This window comes from Rhincodon typus, chromosome 8, assembly GCF_021869965.1.
Source record: "Rhincodon typus isolate 14 chromosome 8, sRhiTyp1.1, whole genome shotgun sequence".
Classification (NCBI taxonomy): Eukaryota; Metazoa; Chordata; class Chondrichthyes; order Orectolobiformes; family Rhincodontidae; genus Rhincodon; species Rhincodon typus.
Genome location: NC_063339.1, coordinates 73509335 through 73525312, shown reverse-complemented (window position 1 = coordinate 73525312; position 15978 = coordinate 73509335). Strand labels below are relative to the sequence as shown.

General features: G+C 42.4%; 1 protein-coding gene across 1 annotated transcript in view; it reads left to right on the top strand.

Moving 5' to 3' along the window:
• Positions 1-15978, top strand: part of LOC109919318 (ALK tyrosine kinase receptor-like) — a 134793-nt gene that overhangs the window by 88183 nt on the left and 30632 nt on the right. Inside the window, exons 4-8 of the mRNA XM_048600463.1 lie at positions 2907-3081; positions 4643-4793; positions 8873-9004; positions 9921-10077; positions 12275-12457. Coding sequence (XP_048456420.1) covers positions 2907-3081; positions 4643-4793; positions 8873-9004; positions 9921-10077; positions 12275-12457 — 798 coding nt within the window. The remainder of the gene's footprint in view (positions 1-2906; positions 3082-4642; positions 4794-8872; positions 9005-9920; positions 10078-12274; positions 12458-15978) is intronic.

The window sequence follows — 15978 nt, the reverse complement described above, 5'->3', positions numbered from 1 at the left end:
TAGAATGTATCTGCAAATATATGTGTGTGTGTGTGTGGCGGGGCGGGGTGGAGGGGTGCGTGGAGAGAAGAACAAATGTGATGGTTAACTGGAAGGGTCAAGAATTTTGAAAAAATTAAGCGTATGTACCCCACACAGTACCATTTCGCCCGAAGTAAGGAAGACCTATGCCAGGAATTGTGTGTTGTCATTGGTTTCTACTCTGCTACTTTACTACTCTACTAATGTCTTCATGAAAAGAAGGTCTCGTCCTCAACCACGCCATGATTTTCTTGAAGTTGTATGTTTCCATTCATTCACCATTAAACTCACCACAGACTGTTTAGACTGGTATTTAGCAGCTTAAGTTCCCTTTTAATGATACAGCAATCATTTAAAAACTGCCAGTAAACCCGTCTAGCCAAGACTTAATTAATAATTAAAAGTTTGGATTGAATTTTCATTCTTTTAAGTTTTGAAATGTTCTTGTACAATTAAAAGAAAATCAAGATTGAACTTTTCTGTATATTTCCTATTTAGGTATTTTTTCAACAACACCTGATTTGATACTCTATTATGAATCACTGGTGTCTGTCCTTCTATATTTTGTTCTTAGCATTTAATTCTCATTGGTTAAAGAATTAGACTTTTTGGTCCATCATTCACTGAGTCTCCAGATGCCCTCTTGTCTTTACATTGCAGTTATCAGCCCACACTTCCAGCAATTTACAGTATATAGCACTTTTGTGATGAAGGATACAGGATAAAGTCTAAATTCTATCCCAAGATCTTTAAGCTATAGTTTAGACAATCTTTCAGAGCATTGCAAATAAGATAAGAATAGTTTTCAGGTAAAGTGAGGTTAATTCAGGGGTGCGCTCATTGGTGTAATTTAGCTCTCACTTTAAATACTATAGTTATTTGTATATTGTCAATGCCTATTCCACATTTATAATGGAACCTACTTTCCTCAAAAAGGAGTTAGCTATATTCAAAGGGCGAAAATTTACCGGACTAGAAAAAAAACAGTAAATAGAACTAAATGGACTCCTTCAAAGTTCTAGCATTGGCATGATAGGCAAAATTCCCTCTTTCAATGCTGTATAGCTTTACAATACATCTGCAAACACTGGCAGCAAAGTATAAATGATCATTTTACTCTTCTGCCAGTAATAACACTGCGGTGCATCTGCTACTTAGCCTTCACTGCAGGGAAAGTTAACAACAGCAACTTCCATTTACATAAGATATATTATTTAACATAGTAAAATGTCCCAAAATGAATTACAGAACTATTATCAAACAAAAACTTGATACAAAGCCAGCTAAGAGACATTAGGACAAATGACTTCTAACCTGGTCAAAGAGGTAGATTTTCAAGAGTATCTTAAAGGAGGAACAAAAGGTAAGAGAGGCAGACAAGTTTTAGGGAGAAATTTCAGAACTTAAAACTTTTCAACCTAGACAGTTGAAGGCAAGGTAATTAATTAATGGTGCTGTGAGTAAAAAGGTGATACACAGGAGTACAGAAATTGATATGTGCAGAGATTTCGGAAGGCTCAAAGGCAGGAGGGTGAGGTCTTGGTGGGATTAGAAAATATAAGGATGAGAATTTTTAAGTTGAGGCAACCTCAGACTGGGAGCCTGCGTAGGCCAGCAAGCGCAATGATGGTGAGAGAAAAGAAATTGTGCAAATTAGGACATGGGGAACAGATTGAGAACCTAAGCTTAGGTAGAATGCTATACACATGGTTAGCCATGAAACATTGTGGAGTAAATGGTTAACTGTACCAATACACTGACAATACTTCTGGTCATTTGCATAAGGAGCTATGTCATCATGATGGCAGATCACATGAGACTGAGACCTGATGGATGATGGCTGTTTTGTGTTATTGCATAGATTCCGGACCAGATAGACAGTGTACCTTTAAGACAGTTGGACAACATCACAATACATTCCAGTATAAAGTTACACTCCTCACTTTTGGGAGCCAATATTATTGTTGTAGCAGCAGCATTAATCATAGTAACAACAGTAAACATAGAATCCAGACTCTGTGTAAGTCTGAGATATTATAAATAATTAGTGTCGCTCATAAACGTCAAGATATCCATTTCAACAAGAACCCAGTCTTTGTGGTAAATGCTAAAGGGGCTAGCGCATAGGGAACACAAACCATATCATACTGGCAGTGGTGTTTTACCGCAACAGTACTGAATCCCTGCTCTACAATGCTGATAGGCAATAAACATGAATAGTTTGCATTCACCTTATGTTCAGACCTCGTATATCTAGAACTCACAGAAGCCCCTAACAATATTCCTATAAATATCAGAACCATTGACTTTTTTAGAGGAAACAAAGGAATAGATGAAGATTTTAGGATCTACATGCCTTAAAAGTTTCACATTGACAGCTGATATCACACTTGCCGTCATTTCCGTGTTTATGCTTTGCGAATATTTGAATGCTTTAAATATAATCATAGAAGAGTGAAAAATTATAATTCAAGGCATAGCAAACAAGTCAATCAACATGCAGTTGTTTTAAGTGTATTAAAAATAGTTACGTATTAGTCAGCAAGAAGAACTGTTCTATGAACAGTGACAACAAATTGATTGAAGTCACTATAATATCTGGCTGTATAATGTTGGGACATTGTGACATTGTGTCATTGTGCGTGGGACATAGATGTGTTAGGAACAACCGATGGTCTAGGGATAAAACGTGGTCATGTGATAAGCAGAGAGCTTTCCCACTGGACCAGCAGGAGGAACCATGTGGGAGAAGATCCAGAGAAGTATTACTGATGGTCTGTGAGCAACATGTTAACTCTTCCTCTCATGTTTGAATTTGAAAATGATCTAGATTTTGTACTCCCAGTTAGCCTCAGTCCAGGATAACGTGTTTCTCTTCGTTGCAGACTATTCCGATGTGGTTTGGTGGTTTACATCCTGTGGAGCCAGTGGTCCCAATGGCCCCACTCAGGCCCAGTGTGACAACGCCTACCGCCACACTAACGTCTCTGTGGTTCTACAATCGGAGGGCCCCCTCAAGGGCATCCAGATCTGGCAGATACCTGCCACCAGCAAATACATGTAAGCAGAACTCTCTGATTTAGCATTTAACATCAGCACATCCTGAGTCAGTAGCAGTCCATAGCCGATCTCGGGCAGGTGCAGTGAGCCATATAAATCCACGAATACCGGTCTTGGTGAACCAAATGATGCGTGCCCCTTGATTGACCAGCCCTGAGACACTCTGGTCCAGTGAGCCATTGCTAATAGCACGCGATAAGAGCAGTTTCTCATAAATCGGCCAGACGCCCAGTTTTAATGAGGCTTTTTGTAGCCCTTGTTGCCAGAGCTACCTGTTGCATTGAAAGAATGCCCACCATAGGACCATTTTAAAGTTGCTCTTGTCAGGCCTCTGTGCTCAAAAGCAAACCAATGTGTTCTGGTTGACACATTAGGCCCAACCAATAATGCCAGCTCTGATCCCCCACTCCAATCAGTCCAGACCTCATTTCAGTACATTCCTCAATATCACAGGAGGCCATGGCCTCGTGGCATTATCGCTACCAATTCATCCAGAAACACGGGGTCCCGCCGTGCTTGAATCCTGCCAGGGCAAATGGTGGAATTTGAATTCATTAAAAAAAAAATCAGAAATTAAGAGACCAATAATGACCTTGAAACCAGGGCTAATTGTCAGAAAAAAACACACCTGGTTCACCTATAGTCCTTTAATGAAGGAGACTGGTCTGGTGTACATGTGACTCCAGGCCCATAGCAATGTGGTTGACTCTTAACTGGTCAGTAAATGCTGGCACAACCAGTGATGCCACATCCTGTGAGCAACATTAAAAACAATTATAGGTCAAGTAGTGACAGATATAAGTAGTAATTTCTACAAGAGCAGGTCAAGAGCTGGGAATTTGACAGCGAGTAACTCACGTCCTGACTCCCCAAAGCCTGTCCACCATCTACAAGGCACAAGTCAGGAGTGTGATGGAATAGTCCCCACTTGCATGGATGGGTGCAGCTCCAACAATGCGCAAGAAGCTTGACACTGTCCAGGACAAAGCAGCCCGCTTGATTGGCACCATGTCCACCACCTTCAATATTCACTCGCTTTGCCACCAACACACAGTGGCAGCAGTGTATACCACCTACAAGGTGAACCATAGCAAATCACCTGAGCTCCTTCAATAACATCCACAACCTCTATCACCTAGAAAGATGAGAGCAGCAGACTGCGTGGCGACACTGCAAGATCCCTTCCAAGTCACATATTGTCCTAAACCAGAAATATATCGCTGTTCCTTCAGTATTGCTGGGTTCTGAAACTCCCTTGCCTGTCCCTACTCACCAAATGATTCACGAAGGCAGCTCATTACCACCTCAAGGGTAGTTGGCCATAGGCAACCATCTTGCTCCAAGAACGAGTAAAATAAAACCCCTATGCTAAGCTGTGCTGGTTCTGATTTCTATAGATCCTTAACGCTGATTGGCGCCAGCCCAGATTCCAGTTGGTCCTTATTGGTTTGCTCTTGCTTTGAATCTTGCTTTCACTATCCCAGCTGTAATTCAGGTGGATCTCTCACTGTTTAGTTTCTCCCTCAAATTTGGTAGTCCCTAACCAATCCTGTCTCTCTAGGATGTCTGCCTATGGAGCTGCTGGAGGAAAAGGAGCCCGGAACAGCAATAAGAGGTCCCATGGAATTTTTATTTCGGCCATCTTTCATCTGGAGAAGGATGATCTACTTTATATCCTCATTGGACAGCAAGGAGAAGATGCCTGCCCAGGGGTATATGAAATCTCTGCCACATCTTGTGTGTCACAGTGTAAAAATGAAAGAAGCAAATGGTGTTTGGTGTATCAGTAGCAAGTTGATTTGATTTAAGCTTTATTGTCATGTGTACTCAAGTACAGGTGTACAGTGAAAAGTGTACAATGTCGTTACATACGGCAACATCTTCGGTACAAAGCTACCCAAGTACAAAACTTAGGCACAATTAATAACATAAAGAAACAAAGTTAAAAGTAAAGCATTACTGTTGTTCTTAGTACCAGTAGAAAAATAAAGAAATAAATTTGAAAGTTAACATTACAACCCTTCCTAGTATTAAGTAGAAAAATAAGGAATAATGGTAAAACTTCAACAGTCTTTCTTAAGTGCACTCCCTGCAAGGTTTCGCTCCTCTGCTTTGGCTCGTTCTCCGGGAAATCTCGGCTTTCTACTCTTGATGCCACAAATGCCAGGGGGCCGACACTTGGACTCGCTCTAACCATGTTGGGCTCAGGGCCTCAGCCGCTTCCACGCACCGAACCTCCAGCCAACACCGTTGCAGTTGACAATTTGGGACTCTGGATTTGATAGTGTGCCCACCTTGAAACAGATGCACATTTAGTTGGGTAATACATCTGTCTGCATTGTCTCCTTGACTGTGGAGCAGGAGGTAGCAGACCTTACTATATTCATAGAATCATAAAATGTTTACTGCACAGAAGGAAGCCATTCAGTCTATCCGGTCTGTGCTGGCTGTTTGCCAGAGCGTTTCAATCCCAGTTGCTGCCCTTTGCCCATAGCACTGCCATTTTCTACCTCTCCAGGCACTTAGCCAATTTCCTTTGAAAGCCACACTTGATTCTGCTTCCAGTATGTATCTCAGTCAATGCCACCAGATTCGAAATACTTGGTATATGAAAGATGCCACCTTTAGTAATGTTGCTCAGAGGGTTGTCAGGATCTCAAACACTGTACCCGAGAAGGTGAGGATGTTGATTCCATAAATAATTTTTTAAAAAAAGTTTGCCACTCACAACCACCCATCCCAATACTTAGTCCAGTGACAGCAGACCGAATGGCCTCCTTCAATTTTCTATGAAGGTAAGATGTTAGTGACAAAACACCCTGGTCAATGTGGCGAGATTTAAGGAACAATTCAGGAAGAGAAACAGATGGAGAAATGGAGAAGTTGAGGGAGCGATTCTACATTTTAGGGGCCAGGTACCTGACAGCATTCTCATCAATAGCGATTACAATCGGTATTATCAAGAGGCCTGAATTGGATGCTTTGCAGAGAACTCAGGGTGTTGTGAGGCTGGAGGAGGTTGTAGGGAATGGGCTAGGCTATTAAGGGGTTTGAAAACAAGGTTGGGAATTATAAAATAAAGACATTCAAGATCTCAATTGGCTTTTATATCTCCTTACAGCTGACAGCTTTGCACTTGGTGCAGACACTATCACATCCTACTGTTTAGTAACTTCTTAAGCAGGTTGGAAGGCATCTCAGTGAATTTGCCTGCCACTATATCCACAAAACAAAAGAGTTGCAACTCTTTCAGGATAAGCTACAGCAAAATCTTCAATCTTGGCTCTGTTTTCCATTTTTAAGAGAATCAGGTTCGGTGATTCTTCCAGACACCTTTTTGTGGACCTTGAAGCTGTGGTGGTTACACTTGAATAACCACACCATAGCTGTGATAATCTCACCCATATAACCAGCAGAATGTCTTTATCACCAGATATTACCTTTAATGTATTCTATGAATTTATTTTATAATATTACTTTTATCTACAGCCAGAAGAGAGAGGCGGTAGTTGTGAGGCATTGTCTGTAATGTTTAAATTCTCCTAAGATACTAGAAGAGAAGAACTGCAAACGTTACCCTTTATTTTGGAACAAATTTAACGATAAACCCAGAAACTACAGACCAATCAGTTTAAGCTTGTCGGTTTTAGAAATGATAATCTGGGGCAAAATTAATTAAGTTTAGCGAGAGTGGATTTGTTGAAGGCAGATTATGAATAATTAACTTGATTTGAGTTTTCTGATGAGGTAACTGAGAGGGTTGATGAATATAATGCTGGTGGTTTGCTGTATGTCAGAAGACATTTGGCAAAGAGGTAGATAGAGTTATAGAATGGTCACAGCACCAAAGGAGGCCAGTTTGACTTGCTGTGTCGCGTCCTGCTCTCTGCTAGCCTTTTTCTCCAATCCCCAGGAGATTGTTTTTCTTTCAGATAGGCATCCAATTCTCTTATGAAAGCCTTGATTGAATCTGTCTCCATCACAGGAGTCTCAAGCAGTATATTCCCCAAAAGGGGCATTAGTGAACCAGATGGATTTTTCCAACAATAATTCATGGTCATCATTAGACCCTTAATTCCAGATTTTATTGAATTCAAAATCTGCTGTGGCAGGATTCGAACCTTGGTCCCAGACTATTATATGGGACTCTCGATTAATAGTCCAGTGATAATGCCACTAGGCAATCAACTCTACCTGCTGTTTAAAAATGTTTTTTTTCTTCACGTCACCATCGATTCTTACACCAGTTGCCTGAAATTGATGTCCCTGTTTCTTGACCCTTCCACCAATTAGAACAGTTTGTCTTTACCTACCGTCCAGGCCCCTCATGATTTTCGATGTCTCCCCTCTGAATAAGACCGTGAGATGTATGAGCAGGAATAGTCCATTCAGCTCTTCGAGTGTACTCCACCATTCAATGAGATCATGGCTCATCTGATAAGCTCAACTCCATTTCCCTGCCTTTTTCACATAACCCGTGATTCCCTTACTGATTAAAAATTTGTCTGTCGCAGTCTTGAATTTGCTCAACAACCCGGTCCTCTGTGGTCAAGAATTCCACAGATTCATCTCTTCTTCACTTGCTGACCTTCCCTCTCCAGATCCTGACCCCTCAGTCCAGCCTCAGAAGTGAGTGGCTAATTGGGTTGGTCAATAATTGGTTATTTAAGGGCTTCAGTTGGAGGACAGGTGGGTGGGGCACCCTAGGCCTCACACCCCACTTTATAGCAAGGTTGGAGTCAAGCAGGAGGGCAATGGGAAGGGCACCTGGTGAATTTTACGCTCCCCCAGCCCGACAGCCACATCACTTCTCCATTGCTGGTCACACATTTCTTTCCTTAACCACTATTATTGCTGTAAAAAACAAACTGAAACAATCACCATTTGGCATTCAACTGTGTTGAATAGAATTGGAATAAGATCCGCCATAGAGAGCTCGCAAAGAGTCGCCCAGTGTCGACGCCATCTTGAATCTCCCATGTGGAAGCGACAGTCAAGAGGGCACAACGTCTCATCTTCCTCAGGTGGCCTAGGAAATTTGGCATGTTTATGAGGACCCCACCAACTTTTACAGATGCACCATAGAAAGTATTCTACCTCAGTGCATGATGGCCTGGTACGTCAATTCCTCTGCCCAGGACTGTAAGAAACTACAGAAAGTTGTGTGCACAGCCCAGACCATCATGGAAGACAACCTTCCATCCATGGATTCCATTTACATTTTTTGTTGCCGCAGAAAGGCTACCAACATCATCAAAGACCACTCCCACCCCGTTATTGCTCTCTTCCAACCTCTTCCATCAGGCAGAAGATACAGCAACTTGAACATACGCACCAACAGGTTCAAGAACAGCTTCTCCCTTACTGTTATTAGACTGTTGAATAGACCTCTCTAACTTCAAGTAATGTTGATCTTGCTTTGCGCACCTCCTGTGCAGCCGTAACCTTGTATGTTTCGCTCTGTCTGAGTACCCTATGATTTGTATATCCTTGTTTGCTATGATCTGCCTGCACTGGTCTTAAAACACAGCTTTTCATTGTACTTGGGTATATGTGACTATAATAAATCAAATCAAACCATATAGAATTGTACAGAATTGACAGCACAAAACAGGCCATTCAGCCCCACTGGTCCATGTAAGCTTTGTGTTCCACACAAGTCCACGCTGGCACATATCCTTCAGCCTGTTCCCTTTAAGTGCATATCTGCAAACACATATATTAAGAGAAGTAAATGACGGTCTGTAGAATGGCTGCAACATGATGTTAGCATCTCTGCTTCCCTCTTTAGAAAGACGAAATGACTCAGAAGATCTGCTTGGGAGAATCCTCCATCATTGAAGATGAATATGAAGCTAATAATGCCATGTCAGAATGGGCCGGAGGAGGAGGTGGTGGTGGAGGGGCAACTTATATCTTCAAGGTATGCACGTTCTGTTATAAGAGGCACAGCTGCGTGTCTTCACAAAGAACCACACTTTGACTTATTAAATTCTGAAAAGCCACCTAAAGTTTTCTGCCTCTTAAATTCCATATTTCAGGCACAGTTCTCGGGCTCCCTTAGGCATGTAGTGTGCACTCCAGTGGAACCTTGAGCATTGCTTGGCAGATCTATAGCTGATCTTCTCACGTCCTTCGATTATTGGTGACTCAATAGCACACTTCAACTGCTGTCACTCACTTGACCGATTGAAGGAGAGAGAGAAAGAAAGCCGTGCATATACATAGCACCCACCACAACCTTGGGCTGCCCAAAGTATTCTACAAACAGTGAAGTACTGCAGACGTGCAGTCACTGTCTTGTGATTTACGAAACACAATTTATACTCAGCAAATTCCCATAGTCACCGATAAGGCAGTAACCGGTTAAACTGCGTTGTTAATGATATTGTTTGAGGAGTAGCAGTCAGCCACAGGCCTCTCCTGGGCCCCTTCAAAGTAATCATGTGGGATCTGTTAAGTTCACCTGCGAGGGTAAATGGAGTTTAGATTTAATGTCCGATTTTAAATATAGCACCTCCAACCACGCAGATGATGGGCTCAAATTTCTGGAAATGTAAACCTTCTAATTCATGAGTAAGGTTGCTACCACTGAGCCCCAGCTACAGTCAGAATTGCTGCTTATCAAGGAGAACAACATACAAATGATTCATGAAGATTATTGGAATTGATCTCAAATGAGATGGTCATTGCTCCAAAGAACAGAAAGTGGGTAGAGCACATGATTGAACGTGCACAAAGAAATCAATGGTTTTCACTGAATAGGAACCTAACCCTGTCTAAAATACAGAAACAGAAAAGCTTATTTGTTGCATTTGAATGCTTTTTTGTTAACACAGATGGAGAATGGTGTTTCAGTGCCACTGTTGATTGCTGCAGGAGGTGGTGGTAAAGCGTATTTGGAGGACCCAGATGCCGTAATGGACGATCTGATGGTGGAACAGTATGAAAATGATACATCAGTGCCTGGATACAATGGACAACTGGGGGCAGCAGGTTAGTGGATGGAACAAAAAAAAAGACTTGTGATCTTCTATTGCCTAGAATTCCCAGTGGGACAAGATAAAAATGAACAGGGTTACAGTAACTGAAAAGATATTTTGCTTAGAGATATTCCATTGTCTTCCAAAGATTTAAAAGAAGCTCCAAGCCAAGCTGCTGTGTGCCTTGGAGGGGAACTTGCAACTGGTGATATTGCCATGCATCAGCTGCCCTTGTCCTCCTGATGGTAGAGGGTGTGGGCTGGGAAAATGCTAAAAACCTTCGGAAAGTTAGTACAAAGAGCTCAATTATACTTGTTTAATAGGTTCTCAATTGAAACTCAGCCAAAATAAGCTGCAGGTCTTTAAGGTCTTAGCGAAAATTTGTACTGGGGTTGTGGATGCAGTTGTTCATTAGCTCGCCGAGTCGTTGCGCGGATGTTTTGTTACCCCTGTAGGCAACATCATCAGTGTGACCTCTAATGGAAGTGTTGGTGTTCTGCTTCCTTCCGGATTTATATGATCCTACAGTGTGATGGTCTTGTCGCTTCCGGTTCTGTTATTTAGGCAGCGGTCTGTATACGGGGTCTATTTCTGAGAGTTTGTTAATAGAGTCCCATGTTGAGAATCAGGCTTCCAGAAATTCCCTTGCATGTCTGGTGTTCGCTTGACCTAGTATGGTCACTTTGTCCCAGGCGAACTGATGGCCTTCATTGTCTGTGCATATTGAAACAAGTGAATATTGGTCATGTCTTTTTACTGCCAGCTGGTGTTCATGTATCCTGGTTGTCAGTTTCCTCCTTGTTTATTCAATTTAGTGTTTATTGTACTCGCTGCATGGTATTCTGAATATCTTGTTGGCCTTGCTTACTGTCGGTATGGGGACTTCAGTCTTTGATAACATTTGGCGCAGTATCCCTGAGTGTTGATGGTTCTTCTCTGATTCACAGCATAACACACCTAGAAAGACAGATCCTTGATATAGAGGAGTGTCTGGTGGGAATGTGAGTGACTGAGAAGGCCACTTTTATTGCCAATCCCCAAAAACACTACCTTGCTAATTTCCAAATTGTGATGCATACTGACCAACGATGGTGGACAGTGAATCAAGATATGAATCAATCATCATTTAACTGAATGGTGGAAAAGACCCAAGGCCTGACTAGTCTACTCCTGTCCCCATGTTTGATATCATGAATTGAAGGGAAAGTATCCATTTTTGGGAGAATGCAACATCAGGGGCCATAAATAGAAGCTGGGGTAATAATGCTTATCAGGAAATAAATGGTTGAAATGTGGAATTTGTTGACAGCAAGTTAAATAGTGTTGGTCCACTTAGGTGGCACTGAGATGAAAATATGAAGGAGAAAGAAATAAAAGATCATGCTGCCAGTGAGATGGCATAAGGGAGGAAGGAGAGTTCTTGTGGAATTTGGGCACTAGCAGAGACCAGATGAGCTGAAAGGACTGTCAATGTGCTGTGAAATTCTCTGTAATTCTGAGGCAAGGGCATGTTGAGTAAAGGCTGATACACAAGCTAACAATGCTCTAATATATAGAGTTTCCCTTCAATAAGTACCACCCCAAGTCAGGAAAATTCTGGGACAGGAATTTACTTGGTATGATTTGGACAATTTTAGCGAGCAGGCAAATGCATGGCAGACGAGGTATAATGTGTGTAAATGTATGAGGCTATCCACTTTGGTAGCATCTCCCCCTATCCCATTCAATGAGACCTTTGTCCACCTTCATATGCAAGTGCAGCAGGAAGTGAAGAAAGCAAATGGTATGATAGCCTTCATAGTGAGAGGATTTGAACACAGGAACAGGGATGTCTTGCTGCAATTGTACAGGGCTTTGGTCCTTAGAGTATTGGAGTATTTTGGTCTCCTCATCTGAGGAAGGAAGTTCTGGTTACGGAAGGAATAAAATGAGGGTTTACCAGACTGATTCCGTGATGGCAGGACTGATGTTTAAAGAGACATTGGAGCAGTTGGAACGGTATTCACTGAAGTTTAGAAGGCCTACTCCTGTTCCTGTTTTCTATGTTTCTATGTCTTTGGGCAGGAAGGCGACCTTTATCTCTCGGTCACGTCTGAATAAAGTGGAGGAAGATGGATTTTATCAAGTTGGATAAGTTAAGCAAGGGTTGTCCACAGGATGATTGGAATCTTTTTTGTCTAATTTATTTGTCTGTGCCTTCATACCTGCAGGTGGAGGTGGAGGTTGGAATGACATTACCAAGCATTCTTGGGCAGGAAAGTCCCTGATGGAAGGTGCACTTGGGGGCCGTGCATGCCCTAAGGCTCTGAAGAAGCTGAAGTGGGCAACACACGGAGGCTTTGGAGGGGGTGGTGGGGCTTGTACATCGGGAGGAGGAGGTGGTGGATACAGAGGTAAGGCCTGGCAGACCTGAGCTGTACGACAAAGCATAACAATGCAGATGCTTGAAATCTGAAGTAGAGGCAGATGAAACATTCAGCAGGTCAGGCAATATCTAGGAGAGAGAGAAAACTAAAGGTAGCCCTTTAGGCCAGTGGCCGTCTCGCAGGACCAGTGATTACAATTTGCATCCATGAATCTTTAGGATACCTTTGAGTTGTACATGAAGACCAGAGGGATCATAGAATCTCTACAATAGGGAAGCAGGTCATTTGGCCCATCAAGTCCACACTGCACCTCAGAAGAGCATCCCACCCAGACCCACCCCCTACCCTATCCCCGCATTTCCCATGGCTAATCCACTTAACCTATGCATCCCGAGACATTATGGGCAATTTAGCATGACCAGTCCACCCTATCCTGTACATCTTTGGACTGAGAGGAAACTGGAGCATCTGGAGAAAACCCAGACACAGGGAGAATGTACAAACTCCACATAGACAGTCGCCCGAGACTAGAATTGAACCCTGGGTCTCTGGTGCTGTGAGGCAGCAGTGCTGACTACTGAGCCACCATGCTGCCCCGAATAATGTTTTCCCATCTCTACTTGCATTCAAACTTTAAGATCGAGTGTTCTTTATTTTTCTGAAATCTACAAATTGGTTTACAAATTATTGTGGGTGCTCCCATCCACACATCCCAAATTTACCTTTGTAGAGGTGGCAGTTGTTTGGGCCAGTCCCTGTGACAACAATGAATGGGAAGATCTGTCTTTATCCTGGTTTCCAATGCACTATTTGGACCTAAAGCCAAGTGCCACTTAATTTGGTGCCCCATAGAAAGCACGATCATGTTGCAAGGCAAATGTTGATATCATCACCCTCTTCTGAACAAACCAACAACTTTGCAACACAAGCAAGAACTAGCAAGGTAAACAATAAACAAGAATTCTGGCCTGAATGATCAATACACGGCAGCAGGTTGAGGTGTCCAATGCAGGTTTATTTTTGAGGTGCTTTTGACGTGTTCATCATAAACGACAACATTATATTGTCAGTTTAATAAGTAATGTCACAGCTCACCAGTTAATAAAAGTTCTTTTCAGTTCAGATGAGTTCCTTGTATCCAACTGAGATAAGTGTTACCTTCCTCCACATTGTCACCATCATATGGTGGATTTGTACCCACCCCTTGCCATTTCTGTCTACGCTTCAGAATAGTCGTGATGATCTGTTCTCTGCTCATTTCTCCATGCCTTGCAGTTGTGCACCTTCCTCTTCGATTATAGAAGTCTCCCATTTCAATGTCAGTTCACAATGACTAAGTGTCATGGAGTCATACAGCACGGAAACAGATCCTTCCATCTAACCAATCCATGCTGACCTTAATCCCAAACTAAACCACTGTCCACCTGCCTGGGCTTGGGTCATATTCCCCCCAAACCTTTCTGATTCATGTACTTACCAAAATGTCTTTTAAACATTGTAACTGTACCCACATCCATCACTTTTCTCTGGAACTTCATTCCACACATGATCCACTTTCTGTGTGGGGAAAAAAAAAGTTACCCCTCATGTCCTTTTCAAATCTTTCTCCTCTCCAGCTTGGTAATATCCTTCCTCTCCAACATCCTGTACAACCACAACATGACTTCCCAACTCCCATACTCAAAGATCTAAGCAATGGAGGCATGTGATGGGGGCAGAGAAATACACAAGGTGGTTTATTTGCTTTTCTTATTTGCTTAAAACCAGGCCAAATGATCCTCAAGCAGCTGTTGCCTTTCAAAGCGTGAGCCCTTCCACCATCACCACTGAAAGTTAACGGGTTCCATTGTTTGCCATGACTTGTAACCCTGAGTATGGGACCCTTAGCAGGACCTGGACTGATTCTGAAAAGGGCAGTGATGAGTACCTCCTGAAGTTTAGGTGACCTTATTTTCGAGTAGCAGCTCTGACTTAGAACAAGAAATCGTTCTGTACCTGGGAGGAGGAGGGATAAACGGCCCATTGATATTTCTTCTTTTTCCGAATTGATCAAAACCCTCCCACCTGCCTCCACAGACTGGGTGACCGTTTTGTACAACACCTATATTCTGCCTGCAAAAAAGACCTTGAACTTCCAGTTGCCTCCCCCTTCAACACATCACCATGTTTTCTGGCCAACATCTCTGCCTCAGGCTTGCTGCAGTGCACCAACAAAGCTCAGTGCAAGATGGAAGAACAGCACCTCATTTTCCATTTGGCAACACTGCAGCCTTCTGGACTCAATATCAAGTTCAACAGTTGTACGGCATGAGCACCTTCTCCCATGTACTTACTTCAACGCCACATACCAGCCCTTGTTATCACGTGGTCTGCTATTACACACACTTTATTAGCCACTAATTGACTCCATTAGCTGCTATTCATTCTCCCAGGCTAATTGTTAGCTACTCCTTTGTTTGTCCAACTGTTCTTCTCTCTCTTTGAGCTCTATCTCCACCTATCATATACTCCTTAGCCCCCCCATCCCCATCCTATCTGTTTTTGTTTCATTCTTTATCATGTTAGCTTTGTGGGATCTGATCCTTCCTCAGTGCTGGTAAATATATACCTTCACAAGCTAAGAAGTTGTTGAAAACTTTGGAATTAGAGACCAAACGGTCGCAAGTATGACCACAAAATCCCTATCAAGGTGTACTGGCAAACTCCCCTGATAAATGTTCCTTGATAATACAGACATAATAAGAATTAGAGATGACCTTATTGAAACATATAAGATTCTTAGGGAACTTGGCAGGGTAGATGGGGAAAGGTTGTTTCCCTTTTTGAGAGAGTCTAGCACCCAAAGGGCATAATTTTCAGAGTAAGGGGTCACCCGTTCAAGATAAAGATAAGGAGGAATTTCTTCTCTCAGAAGGTGGTGAATCTGAGACACTCTTTCCTGCTATCGAGGTTGTTTCGGTAAATATATTCAAGGCTGAGAGAGACAGATTTATAATCAGTAAGAGAATTGAGGGTGTTGGGGGAAAAAGCAAGAAAGGATGATCAGATCAGCCATGATCTCATTGAATGGCGAGCAAATTCAATGGGCTAATTGGTCTTCTTCTCTTCCTGTGTCTTATATCTTCTGGCATTAGTGTTTTAGAATAATCTGGAACTGAGCAGACTTAAAGAGAGAAGCTAACAGGCTGTGGAAGATACATGATAACTCTCAGACCTCATTGCCAATTAAATATTTTTGAAGCATAATTAGTTCTGTAATGTAGGAAACAAAGCAGGCAATCTAAGCACAGAATATTGCCACTATACAGCAACGAGCTGATGGTCTGATAATCTGGTGAAACCAGGATGACAGGCCCCAGTTTTTCTTCAAGATAATACCACAGGATCCTTACCACCCACCTGAGAATGATATCATAAAGTTTTACAGCACGGAAACAAACCCTTCGGTCCAACATGTCCGTGCCAACCAGATATCCTGAATTAATCTAGATTCATTTGCCAGCATTTGGCCCATATCCCTCTAAACCCTTCCTATTCATGTTCCCATC